The following is a 17,167-nucleotide window of genomic DNA, read 5'->3' as shown; positions in this document are numbered from 1 at the left end:
TTTTAATCCAACATTGACAGCCACATCTTAAATCTTGTCAGTCAGCTCTTTTTTCTCTATTTGAATTGTGGCTTACACATCGCACGACTTTAAAAGCTAGAAAGACAGGTTTCGATTCACATTAGCTGGCAAGCCTTGTTAACAAAAAAACAGACAATACCCAGGGAGGGGGAGGTCAAGCCAGAGAGTTTTTTACCCTTTGTCTAAAAACCCAAATAACCCGGGGCAGAGACTCCAGGGGGATCATTGCGTGGTACAGAGCGGAGCTCAGTCAATTCTTATGGAATGTGTTTTCTTTCTTCTTTTTTTCAGCATGGAATAAACCTGTTACTTGATTCATATGGATGCCCGGTTCCGCCGGGGATTCAAAACATTTTTTATTTTTTTTAATCGGGTATCAAAGGGAATAGGCAGTATAACCCTGTTCATGCACAAACTGTGGCATGTTACATTGATTTGGGTGTCTCCTCTTGCCAGAAAGCTCTAAATTGCATTTTGAGCGCGGTTTTTGACTTTTTTTAAATTGCATTTTGAGCGCGGACAGCACATACAAGGGTTAATTGCACAATGAACTGCTCCAAGAAATTTAAAATAGTCTTCTTTAGGTGTGAGGGTAGGAGTGGACCGCAGCAGGCATAATCAGCAAACCAGGAAAACAAAGAACAGGACAGGTGAGACGTGTTTCCAGAAAGCGAGTGATCAGAAAAAGGAAATGGTGTTACGCCCAGGTTTTCGACCCAATTGTTTTAACTTGCTAATGCATCAGACACATTTCCTGGCGTATTGTGTTTTAAATAAAATAGGAGTGTCTTTCCCTGGTATTAGCTCATCGGTATGGTGTAAGTTTTATCTGTACCATACCATACAGTATATAGGTACAGAATTCAAGCTGCACCACTGTATCGCTTTGGTAAGGAGACGGACAATGGCCAAAATCACGAAGACTCTCTCACACCAAATAATGAAGATGAAAAGAAACGGGAAGTCAACACGGGACATTGTACAGCAGTTGGCTTCGATGGACATCTTCGTTTCTGAAAGCAAAGTGAGACGCCATTATAAAGGGGAGAGGAGGCAAAGAGAATCTAAACCGAGGACGATTCAAAGGTAAATAAATTTCTAAAAATACCTTTCTTGCATGTAAATACAACTACGCACATTATTTTTAAAACTAACTGTTGATCTCTTTTTTTTCAAGTCCTATTGTGCGAGCTATCGACAAAATGACTGATGAAAATGATGAGCTACCACCGATGCAAGTCCAAAGACGGCTATGGGCTGACCTCGGTGTGACCGTTAGCTCAACATCGATAAGAAGAGTACGCAGGAGGCTTGGATGGAGATACAGAAAAACCAACACATGCCCCATGATAAGGCTAAAAAACAAAGAGGAAAGACTCAAGCAAGCGCTCCAATGGATTGAACAGGGGGAGGCATTTCAGGATGTACTTTTCACCGACGAAACAACAGTGGCTCTGAACAGTTTTCAACAATGGCATTTTGCAAAAAGGGGAGATATGTGGACAAGCCAAAGCCCAAGCATCCACTGAAGGTTCACGTCTGGGGGGGTATATCTAGAAGAGGCCCGGGACCACTTCTTATTTTCGAAGGAATTATGGACCGTGAATTCTTCGAGGAAGTCGTGGTCACACAGCATGCTGCCCCATATATCAGGGAGCAGTTTGGATCAAGGCACCGTCTCTTTCAAGACAACGATCCGAAACACACAGCAGCAAGGGCGAGGCTTATAGCAGAAGGAGTGAACTGGGTGAAAACTCCAGCCGAATCCCCAGATCTAAATCCGATAGAGATGGTTTGGCATTCGTTGAAAGACTACGTTCGGAAAACTGCTAAGCCCGTCACAAAGCAGGAACTGATCGATGCGATCTATAAATTCTGGGAGGAAGAACTGACCGAACAAAATTGTAACAATTTTATTAACAGGCTGTTTCGTGTTCTTCCTAGGATTGTTGACCGGGGCGGGGGACATTCGGGAATGTAAGTCTGAGAAAGACAGTCTCACGTTTGTGGACAGTCTGTCCACAAACAAAACATGTAAAAAAAACAATTACTTTTTGTCAATGGCAACCGGTGTGTGTCTCTCTCTGCTGGATGTCCCTCTCATTCTCTGCTGAATGAATAAAAGCATTTTATTAAAAACGCGTTTGCGTTTGTCTGGTATTTACTTTGGTCCCTTTTAACTGTTTTTCGATCTACTGAATTGCTTTGAGATGCCACTTTTAAAGGTGATATGTAAAATAAAGTTTTTTATTATTGTTATAGAGAAACATGATCATATTTTCCCTGGTTCAGAAAAAAAGATCTAAAGTGCTACACCTAACATTCTTAATTCGATGTATTTAAAGCAGTGAACTACTGTAGGTGTAACATAACATTCAGAAATACAATCGAGAATAGTTTTGTGGTGTTTGTTTAGATGAAACGTTCCTAAAACGTATAACGTAACAAAATTAAAGACGATTAAAATCTGTAATCTTTCCACTTGTACCGTATGTAATCGGAAAGTTTCTGCTTTGTGTAAGGATGGTATCAAAAAGTAATCTTAAGTGGTGAGAAAGCTGTGCTCAATGTATTTAAGGGACTTAAAAGTAAAAGGAGATGCTTCATATTGCTTGACTAATTTTAAAAACTAAGTTATAAATGCAGATGCTCCCTCGGTGCCGCGCCGGGTGTAAATATCAAAATATACATTCGTCCCGGGCACAGGCCGAAGAGCGCCCGGCTGGGGTGCACGGGGAAGAGCAGGACACTAGTGAAAGGTGGGGTTTAGGAAGGCGTACAGTCTGGGCAGGTATAGATTACACTTTTCTAAAACGTATTTGAAAAATAAAAATGATTACAATCTAATCCTTCCATGTTTGATCCCAAAATCCCAAGAAATATAAATCTAAACAGGTAGAAAGCTATGCTGAAAGTTTATTAAGATACCTAGAAGACAGAGATACTGTATCGATTTATGTTGCATTAGCCTGATTATGATTAAAAAAACACATATAATTAAACACGCGTTTGCGATTTAAATCAAAACACGATTTAAATCAATATAAATGTTTATATTGTATCGCATACTGTCCAGCCTCCATTACTCTATAAAAATTTACTCTATTACATACACACACAATAGAAGCAGGAAGCAGAAGCAGGGACCGTTGTCAGAAGGGAAGAAGGTGACTATTCATTGTTATCAAAAATGACTAGAATCGATCATGTTGTGATATTTTGAAATATAAAAGTCAATTGATTGTCCATAATATCGCTATTCTATTTTTTCGAAGAAATGTTTGTTAAAAGAAAAGTCCAGCACCAGCTGGATTTGAACACACAACCCGTGAGTTGGTAATCAGGCACGTAGACCAGTAGGCTACAAGGGAAGTCGCATGAAGAGAGAGGCGAAACAGCCCTACACAGCCCTGTCGCAGTACACGAATATAATCATATCGTTATTAAATTCTTTAGATACGCGATTCCATATTATATTCCCTTTTAATCAAATTCTAAAAGTATGCTTGTTGACTCCGGTATCTCTTTAGTTAAAGACTTCAATGCTTAAAATGTTTAGGGAGAAATGGAATACTGGTGTGTATTTTTTCTTTAAAGTAGCAAGACCAGCCATATACTGTATGTTTATGTTCCAAAATTAATATCGTTTATGGCCTTCACACGCGTTACAGTATGCTCCTATTCTTTTTATGCTCAGCTACTAAGATTTCCCTTCAGAGGTAAAATTCAATATCTACAACGGGCACAGCAAAGACGTTTACTGTAAGTCTTTCTACGACAGACCAACGGACCACGAGTGCCCCTGTCGGTCAACCAATCACGTACCGCGGTGCCGCGCGTCATCTTGCGTCACAATGCACGACGCCACCTGCGGTACGTGTCTGTAACGCGCACTTTGAATGGCTGCATCTGTATGCAGTTATCAAAAAATGTGAATATAGTGTGCGTAGTATTTTGTTGTGAGAGAATTGCAGTTATATTTGTAATTGTATTAACAGTTACAACAGCTATTTTACACCTGAAAACACAGGGTTTTTGTATTATACTGGCAGTGTGAAGATTGAGTGAGCACAGTGAGATTAACACAGTGAGATTAATGAGATGGATAAATTAAGTAAATTAAGTACCTTTAAAGAGGAGAAGACGGCACCAAACCTCTTCAGCTCTAGATGTTACTTAAGCCATTCCTCTTTGAAATTTTAGTCATAGAGATGGGAAGACGACCCCCTCCCTCTTCCCTCTGGCTGTCTGACTTGTCTCTATTTTTAACCATTCTGTGTCTGAATCTCAGTGGGTGAGAGAGGGTAGGGAGAGACACAAACAGAACAAAGTTCATCCTATCTTAATTTTAAATTATATTTTACCTTTATTTTTTATTTATAAGTTTGTATTTTACTTATTTTTTGATAGTCAGATTTAACCTATATTTGAATAAAGTCTTGTAAATTAATGTTTTTACGAGATGTGGAAGAAGTGCAACAATTTATTATAGTGCAAATATTAATATTAATTATTGATTACTAATAGTCTATGCTAATGCCTGACTTTCTTATTCAGATGTCTATAAAATATTGAACTAAGTGTGACTTTCAGAAACATAATCAAGAATAGCTTGTGGTATTTGTATAGATTAAACTTTTCTTAAATGTATTTAAAAATTCTAAATGATTAATGTATACTTTTTCCACATGTAATGTCACTAGGAAGCTCCTTCTTTGTTTAACAATGGTTTCAAAAATAAAACTAACTGGTGAGAAAGCTATGTTTAATGATGCTTAAATTTAATTAAAATACTTGAAGTTAAAAGAAATGATTTAGGTTGCTTGTTTTAATTTTAAAAAGTTTTAAAGGCCATAAACGCTCCTGGCTTTTCTGACTGGGCTCAGTGGGCAGTGTGTTATTTTTTTTAACGACCTGCTGATCTGCTTCACACCACAGGAAGACAGGTGACTGTATTTTTTTTCTGAACTAAACACATGTTGTGTTTACAAAATTAAATGTTGAAAATGTTTAATTAAAAGTGAAAACACTTACAGTTTACACAAAGATTCTAAGCTGATCACGAGAAAGATAAATCACCCATTATTCTCAAGTAAAAAGCAGTTTTTAACTATCTAAGCCTGTTTTTTATAGCTCTTAAAGTCATGCAATATCTAAATTAGGCAGGGACATGTCATTGTTTCTAATTTTTGATTTTCTTCAAAAAATAAAATAATCAGTTGTACATTGTGCTGAGAGACTTCAAAACGCTTCGACTGATGCATACAAATGTAGCATAATGTGTGAATAATCGTGAAAAAGCAATTATTTTACTTTATATAGTCAGGCATTTTGTATACATACTTTTAGTTCCATCCATTTTATGATCTCTTTATCCAGTACAGGGGAGCTGGAGCCTATCCTGGCAACCAACAGTCTCAAGGCAACTCCCTTACACCTGGAATCTGCTCTATTCAAATTAAGGTTTCTAAAAATGCCACCAGGTAACCAGGTTAAATAAAAGTTGGGAAAAAATTTCACAAATCACGATTTTTAAAATGCCTGTGGTTTGAAGGCTCTGTCATTTGTTCGCAAAGTATTGACGTCTGAAATATGGTGTCTTATAAATAAGTGTTTCAATAAGAAAGCGATGGTTATAAAAAACCGGAGAAAACAAATGACCCTGAACAAAATACAGGAAGATTGAAATTATTTATTGTTAATAAATTTATATTGTTAATAATTATCAGGTATCTTATTTTAGTTCAGTTTCAGTGACCTTTTTAATACCACTTTGTTATGCTTGATTATAATGATAATCTATACGATTTTCTTTTTAAGGCTTGTTGTAAAGGCTTGTGTTAAATTGCCCTACAGCGATAAATAAAGTATTTTATATTGTACCGATTGACAGTATTCACTTTTGCTTATTTATATTTTAATATCATTTAACATCGAACACGTTGTGATATATATAAATAAGTCAATATAGCGTCATAATAGTTACTATTTTATTTTTAAAAAAGGAGTCATTTGTTCGAAGAAAAACTTGCACCCTAAGCAGGAATCAAACCCACACCTCTGTGATCAGAGAGGCATGCACCACACCAACTGCACCAATGTGCTGTTCGCTATTAATATCTTTAATTATGCGATTCCATCTTATATTCCTTATTAAGCAGATTCTAAAAAGTACACGACTTTTTACTGAAGTAACAGCAGCAAGTATTAATGGAAAAGGTTAAAATATTATGGCTTTTTAAGTATATCAACTTAATATAGTTAGAATGAGCACATCAAAACTTTTCCAAACTTTTCCAAATACAGTAAGTGATTGAGTTAAAGACTTTGATGCATAGAATGTTTATGAAGGTGGAATACTGTTGTGTAGTTTTTTTAAATTTTAGGTACCACTCCCAGCCATATACAGTATGTATAATATATTTATATTCCTAAATTAATATTGATTATGACATTTAGAGACGTTATGCTCCTGTTATTTTTATGCACAGCTACCAAAAGTTCCCTTAAGTTGTAAAATTCCATATTAAGCAGATTTAAACATGTACGGTAGAGAGATTAAATGAAGCAATCGTTTCACTAACATCTAATGCACCACAAGTGACACCTGTCGATCATCTTTGGCCAGTGAATCACATGCCATAGTAACCTGCAGCCTAACCTGGAGCCCCAATCCCACGTTATGGGGTTTTTACCACACATTCAGAACACGTTCCCTATGAACGTCGATGGGGAACAGCTCCACTTCCTTGCAGGCTCTGTAGAGCCTCCGGGCCGTGAATCCGGACATGATGAAGCCTCCACCTCCGGTGTACGCTGGTTATACGCCCTGGCCGTAAATGATCTGTACAACATCTGTATTGGGTGGTCAAAGCTTAGGCCTCAAGGACTTCCTTGTTTATAAGTTTCTGTTTTGTGGAGATCCAGGTATTCAGAACATGTGACGATAGGAAGTACACAGAACATTTGCAATAATGCACCATACATACCGTGTTACAAACTGTCAGGTGGCACAGTGCATGTTTAACATGGTGTATAGAAGTATTCTGGGCTGTCACCAAAAACACCTGGTTTCAAATCCTGATCAATGCTCAGCCCCATAGGATCAGTCTTTTCCAATTATAGAACAGAATTTGTATACTGTTTCAACTTTTTAGAATTTTATACTGTATATTATGACTTTTTACACTATTATACTGTAGTAGTATTGTGAAACTAGTATTTTACAAAGCAAAGTTACTGAGCCAGATATATAAAAAATAGTTTTTAGCTTGTTGTGAATGCATGAGTTTTTTTCAGGTTTACATCCTCATTAAAATATTCTACATTTTGTCTGAATGCTAATTTCAGCAACAAGAATTTGGAACCAATTTTGCTTTAGATTTTGAGTATGAAAAATATATTTCACACATATTGTACTGTTGTGGCTTTAAAACTATATGATATCATATTGTATTTACTGCATATACAGGATATTTATACAGTATACAGATTATACTGCAGTTCATTGACTTGTACGGTATTGTTTTAGCATACTGTATCTGTAGATATGACTTCATGATATTCATGTGTGTGGCACATTGAAAATTGTAGTATTTGATTCCTGTGGCTGACATTTTAAAACTACTGTACATGATGTGAATTAAATATTTTCCATTTTAAAGAGACCATACCATCTCATAATAATAATGAGTTGGACCACCTTTAATCACACAATGTTATGTAGAAAGTAGCATTTGTGAATACTTATGCATTCAATTATTTTTTGTTTTATTTTTAATTAATTTAGTCAAATGTCTGGATTTTTTTTTCACTTTGACATTATAGAGTACTTTGTGTTGACGAGTGGCAAAAATTCTCAGTTAAATACATCATGGTCTACACCCATCCAAACTGGGTGTAGACTTTCTATAGGCACTGTATCTTGAGATATAACATAACTGTTATGCAGCGGGTCTGAAGTTTTAGGGCTGTGGTAAAATGTGCAGGCGCCAAGATTAGCCTCACTTCGGAGTCTTTGGTAATGCTATTGAAAGATGATTAGGTAAAAAAGCAAGGGCTCTCGACAGTGGCAAGCGATGCGTCATCCATTCCCCAATCCAACCCACAATATTTGCCATGAGCAGCAATACTTTAACCGTGCTGAATTCGATCCTGGTCACTTCCTGTACCCACTGATACACTTGGACCCCCCAATGAGATCCTACCAAGCAGGCAGGATCTCATTGCCCACTTGCATTGCCTGTGCTGTGGGCTTCTCCTCAGATGCCTGGTCTCCGTGCTTCAGTAAAGAACATAGGAGTTTTGAGATATCCAGGATATTTAGAATAATAATCTGTATAGCACTTTTTCTCAAGGCAGCAAATAAAACAATCAAGCAAAAGGTATCCAACAGTGTAAAACTGAGTTTTGATTTACAGATATTATACTATATCCTCAGTATGGGTTGTGTTTTTCAAAACAGTAATGTTTAGGAAGATATACAGTATATATAAATATATATATAGTATATATTAGTTCAGGTGGGTAGCTCACACCTGAAGAAGGCTCTTGTGTTTTCTTTCTTCTTTTTCCAGCATGGAATAAACCTATTACTTGTTACTATATAGTATATAGTTGATTTAAAATAAGTTACCAAGATTGAGGTTTATTGAAATTTAAATAATATCAGAATTCTTTTCTTCTCGTATGGGGAAATGGCCCTTTATTGATTACCTTCCAGTCTGTAGTGAAATGCACTATCAAAGCATTATTTTTTATTCAAAATTCAAACCTCAAGTAGGTTGCAGGTGTAAGGAGACTGATAGGAGCTCTTTTCTCTCTTTCATTTGTGTGTTGTATTCCAGAGTGCTTAATGAGTTTTAAGTCAAGATCATCAGTAATATACCTTCAAAATGAAAATTACAACTGTTCAATGTTATAATCTTTAAAATATCCATGGGAAAGTGAACACAGGCATATCTAAAACATAAGAAACTGGGACAGAAAATTGTCTTTAATATATATACTGTATATACAAAAGTCTGTATGTGGTAGAGAGATTTTAATTTTGTGCCTGGGCTTGATTATTCAGACTGTTATCATTTTAAAAGCCTTGAGGAAATATCACAACAGACTGCATGGAATTGTCATTTCAAAAGAATTTAATTTAATGGTAACAGTTTCTATGTGTTGCAATGGAGTGATTTCACTTTGAAACCCAACTGAACGTGGGTCAGTGACTCATACCTGCAGACTGTAATTATCTTTGCTTGTTGTGACAAAAATAAATGCTCTAGTAATTCATTATAATTTCTCTTTCCACTTCAATAGTCTTTTTTATCTTTGCATATTTATCTATTTTGACAGCTGTCTTATACGTGTTGATTTATCCTGTTATGGCACAGAAATAAATTATATTCATACCAGGAGAATTTTCATGTAAATGAGCCCTTGTAATTGGTCTCTGTGTTATTAGCATAACAAACCTAATAATAATTAAAGAGGATTGACATTAAACAAGAGTACTTTAATCTATTAATATAAAAAGACTTTTGTAACTTTCTGTTATTGCAGTATATTCCATTTAAAAGTATTTCATATTATGTGAGGAATAAGAAGGAAATCTAGAATGTAGTTAAATACTAGGACTAGATTATAAATAGGCATTGTATTTGTCATCCCCTTTGAAGTGTCATATTTAATCATTTCAAGTAGGTAGCTGCATCAGCATGCACAGGCTGCAAAGGAACAAGTAAAGGTTTATTCCATGTTGAAAAGTGAAGAAAGGAAACACAACATTTCAGCTGTGGAGCCTTCTTTGGGTGTGAGAAAGACAGGGAAATCAGCAGAGATTCAACAGCATAGGAGAACAAAAGCCGGGAGTGTAGAGGAGGCGGGAGCAGGGGGGAGGCAGAGTGGGCACTCAGGTGTGAAGTCAAGAGAGGTGTGAAGTCGAAACCTGCAAATGAATAGAGATGATAAGAAGGAAACGAGTCTGTCGTTGAGAGAAGGGGGGAGGTGTGAACCCAGTTTCAGGGTAATTTTGATTTCTTATTGCAGGTTTCGACTTCACACTTCTCTTCACCTCTCTCGATTCACACCACCTGAGTGTCCACTCTTCCTCCTCCTACTCCCGCCTTCTCTACAATCCCGGCTTTTGTTCTCCTATGCTATATAATCTCTGCTGATTTCCCTGTCTTTTTCGCACCCGAAGAAGGCTCCACAGCTGAAACTTAATGTTTCCTTTCTCATATTTAATCATTATTAACTCTTTTAATCAGTCTTGTCTTTTCCTTTTGTATGCTGAAATATTCTAACCAGCCAACACAGAGATATTATACTTATTCCTATAGGTCCTGCGAAGAAATATATTTGCAGCGTATAGTAATATGGTTTAGGAAATACAAGAAAAAGTACAGTACAGCTATATACAGTATTGCAAATTCTGCTCAGTTAAGATTTCTTAGCAGCTACACCATTTTATGATAATGATCTGATCTTGAAGAAAACTTAGAACCTGCATTTTCAGCAAGATCTTGAGATCTCTGGCTGATTTTTATATACAGTATGACATAGAGAATTTACATTGCAGATTAGTTTTGAGTATGTTGGATTTTCTTTCCCGACCTCTTCTACTATTAACAGTAAGGAGTCCAAACAGAGTCTTATAGACAGTTGTAGAGAAGTTAAAGAGCGGTCTTCTTTAGCTAAAACTTTGATTTCTATGCTCTTATCATGTCAGCTCCTTTCCAGGAGCTGTGGTGTTTACTGAATTTATAAAACTCTTCAATCATATCACTGTTTATCGTATTGCATGGTAAGTTTGATTTGAAGAGCTTTTTGCCGTCAGAGACGTTGCCCGGAGGTCACTACGAGGAAGTAGCTCTTCTTGACCCCTTGACGTCCTGCAAGGCTCGGTGCTGGTGCCAATGCTGTTTAACATCTACACAGCTGACCTGCCATGTACAACTGCCAAAAAGTACATATACGCAGATGACATTGCTATTATACATTGCTCCACAGACATCAAAGCAATAGAAACTACACTATCGAATGACCTGAACAAGCTGAACTGTTACTTCAAAGACTGGAGGTTAAAACTTAGCATCACCAAGACAGTGAGCAGCATTTTCCACCTCGCCAATCGCCTTGCTAACATAACAATCAACGTCAAGTGCGAAGAAAAAACTATTCCATTTGAGAAAAGCCCGAAATATCTAGGAGTTGTCCTTGACCGCTCACTGACCTTCAAACAACATCTTGAACAAACAGCAGCAAAAATCCAAGCAAGGAACAACCTCCTGCGAAGACTAGCTGACACCAGCTGGGGTGCAAATTTCACCGTCTTAAGTGCCTCTGTGCTTTTTCTAGCCTTCTCGGTAGCTGAGTACTGCTCTCCTGCCTGGCACAACAGCAGCCACACGAAGAAGGTAGTAACAGCCCTGAACAACAGCATGCGCATTATAACCGGGTGCATTAGATCTACGCCCACTGAATTGCTACCGATTCTCAGCGGCATCTCTCCACCTAACCTTCGCAGAGAAGCAAGTTGCATCAGCCTTGCACTGAAAGCCTCGGATGACTCCAACCACCTGCTGCACGATGCCATCTGCAACCAGAACACCACAATCCTCCGATTAGAAAACCGGCACTCACCTTCTAACACAATGAGGCACCTTATGAAAGAAGCAAACAACGACAATGGCACTAATTGGGCTAACAAAAAGTGGCAAGACGCGTGGAATAATAACAACCACAGACTGAAACAATTTATTGACAAAGTATCCAACAAACCCGCTGGAAATGACCTACCCAGACAAGCCTGGGTCAAGCTGAACCGACTAAGAACCGGACATGGCCGTTTCCGGGCCACCCTACACAAATGGGGTCTCACTGATGACTCAACTAGCGAATGCGGCGATGGCAAGGAGCAGACGGCCGACCACATCCTAAACTCCTGCCCTCACTTCAGATGCCCCGGCAACTATCGATTTGGATGATGCCAGCCGCGACTGGCTGAGGCACCTGACTGTGACAATATAGCTATGTAACTTCTGCATGTTAAGCTCATACGAATATATATATACTGTCTATCGTTACATATGCCTTGAGATACTGTGACACTTTCTAAAGCATTGTCTGATAGCTAATGCCATTGTGGCATGTTAATATAATACTGTACTAGGTGATGTTTCATTTTTGCACAAAAGGTACTAATTTATAATGCATAATTTACATTATCTTCTGACTTCTATCCTTGTGTTTCAATAATTATTTCCAACACTATATAAGATATTTATACAGATAAAAGGTCCGCAAACAAAGCAATTTACAGATGCTATATGATTACACCTTGGAGCCAGACTCAGCTGGTTTACAATGGGTTCCTGCTCTGCAAAATAATACAGAAGAGGGGAGGTTGAGAAGAAAGAATATACTGTGAGAATGAGAGAGTAAGAGACAAACCTGTAGATGAAGGTTAAGACAAAGGCTTGAGGTTATAAAGAAGGTATGAAGAGAAGACAATTTAAGAGAGGGAAAATGTCAAGAGAGGAAAGCAAAATACTTTAAGAAGATCTTTTTGTGGGTTACAATATAAGACAGTACAGTACAGAATAATTCAGAATGTTCTGTATATTAACCACTACATAAGAATTTTTCATCTACTGTACATGCTTTTTATAAGCAACTGGCACATTTGGGAATCAACCTTCTAATTTTTCAAAAACAGAGTTTTTCACTGCAGTTTTACCTGCACAGAAAATGAATGTACTATCTCAACAGGTAGGAAGCACTAAAATGAATTCTTTGGTGGTTCTTTACTCCCTGGATAAGACTAGAGCATACAGTCGTTTAATAATGCAGAAGTTTATTCCATATGAAAACTTTTTATATAGAAAAAGGTTCTGTTAAGAGCAAGCTTTATTAAACATCAGAAAGGTTTCTGCAAATACCATTAAATGTTATAATGTTCAGTGAGTAAATCATGATTCAGTTCAGATAAAAAAGACAATAAAATAAAACCAAGTCACAGGAGGGGCTAGTATTTCTGTCCCAGTCATTCATAGCTTTCATACTTCCACCTTGTAGAGTACATACAGTACAATAGAGGGCCTTGCACTATATTTCCTATCACAATGCAAGTGGGAGTTGCATGTTTCATGAGGTGTCTTTCACACTTGGATGCAGCTGTCACTGTGAACCATAGGAAATGTAATTCCTCTGAGCACTTTGCATGTTGCTCAGTCCTTAAAAAGGCTCTAGAATGGGTACTTCGTCATTGTAAACTGCTGCAATGTGCTGTTTGCTTCTCTGCATATGTGCTTATCTTTACCATTGTAATGTCACTTTAGTAATGGCACACCGAGTTATATTTTCTGGTACACCACTAAATAGGGAAAACTGCATTTTGGCATCCTTTTTCAGACTTTGGAGCTTTTCAAGAATGTAAACAACAAAATATTCATTTGTGAAAGTAAAAAAAAATAAAACATTACAATAAATCAAAATGATCATGCAATTAAAAATAATCAGATAATGAAATTCTATTTTATTTACAACTTCTTATATTGTCAATATTTTAGCAATTAACTAATGTTTGCTTTCATGACATTTAATAAGATGTCCACTTTAATTGTGGTCCCAGGAAAGTATCTTTTATTTCTGCTGACATTTGACTAATTAGATCTGGCATCCTAAGTGAATACTGACGCCAGAGTAACATTAAATGCAGCATCTTGCTTACGGTCAAAAGACCTTGCTCTCCATTTGCAGCTAGAGACAGATGGTTGTACTGCTGTTTGCTGAATGCAGAAAGAGTTCCAGCTGTGCTTTTTGGGAGAAATGATATGAGGATGAAGGGAGAAAGCGGTTGAGTGTTGTCTTTCTTACGTATGTTTTTGCATCAGTATATGATTACTATACAGAGTACCCAAACATTCTGAAGTTTTAAACAGAAAATATGCTCCTAATTTGTGTAATTTTATTTACTCTTTGTGAGAGGTTTAAATAGTTATATTTTAATAAAAGGTTAGTGAGGAAGTTCAGATCGATTCAATTTATTTTTATATAGCACCTTTCACAACAAGGTTGCCCCAAGGCACTTAACAATGCAAGTAACCGTACATTTTGTGAATACAGAACAGAAGATCAGAAGACAACATAGGAGAGGAACCAAAAACTCCTTAGTAAGGAGAAAAAACCTCTAAGGGTCCCCAAAGGGGTTGGGTCCAAAGTCAACTGGCTGCCCAACCCCTTTGGGGATGCTAACATTATATAATTTAAAAAAAAAAGAAAAAAAGTTCAGCATGGTTATAGATTAAATTAAATGATTATGGATCTTGTTAGATTACAATACAAAATATTTTTCAGATTATATTTATAAATATACACAACAGTTATACACCTTAAAAGCCATCTTGTTTTACCAATTAAATACTAATGAAATACTAATTTAAAATATTCTTTTTACAAAACAATAATTCAGTATACATATATATATACGTATAACTGGAAATAAACATTTACAATGATACTGTACATAGAATAATGTCCAGAACTATAGATGAAATATGTATGTTTGATTGAGATTGCATCAATTGATTACTCAGTGGTATGTATAGCTCACAGTAATTGTATTTTGTCAATATACTGTACAGATGAATGATTTGATTTTTCCTTTGCAGAACAAATAAGCAGCACCAGGATAGCTAGTGCACGGAACAATAAAAACAAAGACATATCCCACATTGCATTTGGATCCAAGGTTCTGGGCCCCCCTCCAGCCACAGGAAGGAGAATAATTGCGACTGGATCACGAGAGGTATTATACAGACAGTTTTGCTATAAAGTGGACTGTGAAACACTCATAGACTATCTAGACTTCTAGATAAACCAGACACACAAAACAGCATAAGATAAAGATAAACTGCTCTTTTATTTATAGTGCAGTGAAATTAGCCAAAACTCTTAAGCATAAACCAAAAGCCTAAATCCCCTTTTTAGCTTCTAACTAAACTTCTTCACAAGCCATCTCTGTAATAAGCTCAGTTGGGCAGTTCCTGTGAGAGTCTTCCAAAACCCATGTATAGGAACTTACAGAAGTTTGCAGTTCCAGCTGTCATTCAGTTGGTCAGTCTGTCCGATGCTAACTTCTTTTCCTTCCTCTGGTGAATATTGCACATAACAGAGGATCTTCCCTCTGTCTCCAGACAGCAGACGAAGACTGATCTGGAAGCTTGTGCTTCTTGGTTTTAAACCATCTTAGGCCAAACATTTAGGTAACTGAGAATAGCAGATCATTCCTCACAGCTTTCTGGGGAACGTAGCTCAGATAAGAATCACCATCTTGTGTGTACCTACCAGTCTTTCAAAGGAAGCTAGATAGAAATCACATGAAAAGCCAAGGAAAGTAGATTTTGTCTATGCTGCTTTATTCTCTCTCATTTAGTTCGTCTTTATCTTTATCTCCTAGTGTTTGTCTTTGCTAAAACACATCTTATGCATCAATTTCTATACAATGAACAATTCAGGTAAATTATATGGTTGAATAAATGTAGTGTGTCATGGTTGTTTGGCAATTAGCACTTCTGCCTGACATTCCTTGAGTCCTGTGTTTGAATCCAGAGAGGACTGTTTTCTGTGTGGAGTTTGTATGTTCTCACCTAGTTTGAATGCATTTTGCAATTTCCTCTCTGTTTTCAAAAAACTACAGGACAGGTAAATTGGTGCCTCAACATTGTCTTTCTGTGCTTGTTTGTGTGTGGGCTTCCAGGATAGGTTGCAGGAGTTGCACCACCCTCAACAGGAATATGTGGCACACATACTCAAGCAATACACAGACTTAAATGAGCCTGCATATCTTTTGGATCTGGGAGGAAGCCAGAGAGCCTTGAGGAAGCCCATGTGAACACAGAAACAACATGTAGAACGGAAGGTGTACTAACCACATACCACTGTGCCACTTCAACTTGCTTGTGGTCATTGTAGAAAGAAATGATTGAGATGTGAATTGTGTGTATCTTAACAAAAAATGATGTTGCAGAGATCTAAAGGTTTGCAGGTGATTATAAGCCCTATTACTGTCAGCCTGACATCCCAGAATAGATTGATAATATAGAAGCATGGGGAAAGGTGATGGGTTGTTAAGCACTTTGGCAGTGGGATACGAAACCTTTCAACTCCAGGTCACTGTTTCAATTCCAGGCCCTGTTGGTAGTGATTAGGAATTGATGTTTGCAGGAAGTGTTTCTGTGGCCTCAGTTCACTTACCACAAAACTACTGTCAAGTTAAAAAGAGGAGCTGCCTCTGTCGTACCATTCTCTGCCATGTTTCTAGTATACCGTATTGCTGTCAGATAATTTTGTAGTGACATAATTATAATTGACAAAGCAAATGCATGAATTGGACTTGCAACATTATTGAGTTTTGTTTCCTGTAACTCTGAATAGAAATAGTTCCTGTACTTAAAGTGTATATTTATGGAATTCTGTAATGATTGCAATAATTTTTTCCTTTCCCAATATGAAAGTGTTCTGTTTGAAACCTGTTAAGCAGTGCAAGTCCAAATGAAAAAGTATGATCCTGGGGAAAATTAAATTTAAAACGTTGCATTTTGACTTTTGCTGGGGCTCCAAGGTTTTCATATTAGTGAAGATAAAATCAATCAATCAATTAATTAATCAAGGTTTATTTATCAATGTACGAACAGAACAGCATACAGTGTTGTCAGCCACGAAATGCTTTATCCGCGAGCTGGTTAAGAGGGATAGAAGAGTAGAAGGACAGAAGTTTATAAGGATTTTGTTAAGATTACGATACAATAAATCATACAATTGCTATTTACAATACAATAACAGATTGTGCGAAAGTAACACAATGATAGGAGGTATTTAGTGCTGTTTGTATGTGTCCTGAGAGTGCTAAGTGACAGGAGGGCGCCGGTGTACTCTGTCAGTTCAAGTAGGTTGCCTATTTGCCAGCGGATGTTTGGGTAATTGCGGGTGTCTGCTGTGGTTGGATGCTTAGCAGTCTTATTGCCTGGGGAAAGAAGCTGTTACGAAACCTGTTGGTCTTGATCTGTACACTTTGGTATCATTTTCCAGATGGTAGTAGAGAGAACAAGTTGTGGTTAGGGAGACTAGGGTCCCTGAGGATAGACCTGGC

General features: G+C 37.2%; 1 protein-coding gene across 1 annotated transcript in view; it reads left to right on the top strand.

Annotated features, from left to right (window-relative positions):
* cfap20dc (CFAP20 domain containing) overlaps nucleotides 1–17,167 on the top strand; it is a 166,286-nt gene that overhangs the window by 58,859 nt on the left and 90,260 nt on the right. Inside the window, exon 9 of the mRNA XM_088916509.1 lies at nucleotides 14,688–14,824. Coding sequence (XP_088772635.1) covers nucleotides 14,688–14,824 — 137 coding nt within the window. The remainder of the gene's footprint in view (nucleotides 1–14,687; nucleotides 14,825–17,167) is intronic.

The sequence above is a fragment of the Atractosteus spatula genome, chromosome 5, assembly GCF_055471065.1.
Source record: "Atractosteus spatula isolate fAtrSpa1 chromosome 5, fAtrSpa1.hap1, whole genome shotgun sequence".
NCBI classification, from domain to species: Eukaryota; Metazoa; Chordata; class Actinopteri; order Semionotiformes; family Lepisosteidae; genus Atractosteus; species Atractosteus spatula.
The sequence above is the reverse complement of the archived record's forward strand: the minus strand, read 5'-3'. Positions and strand labels throughout refer to the sequence as shown.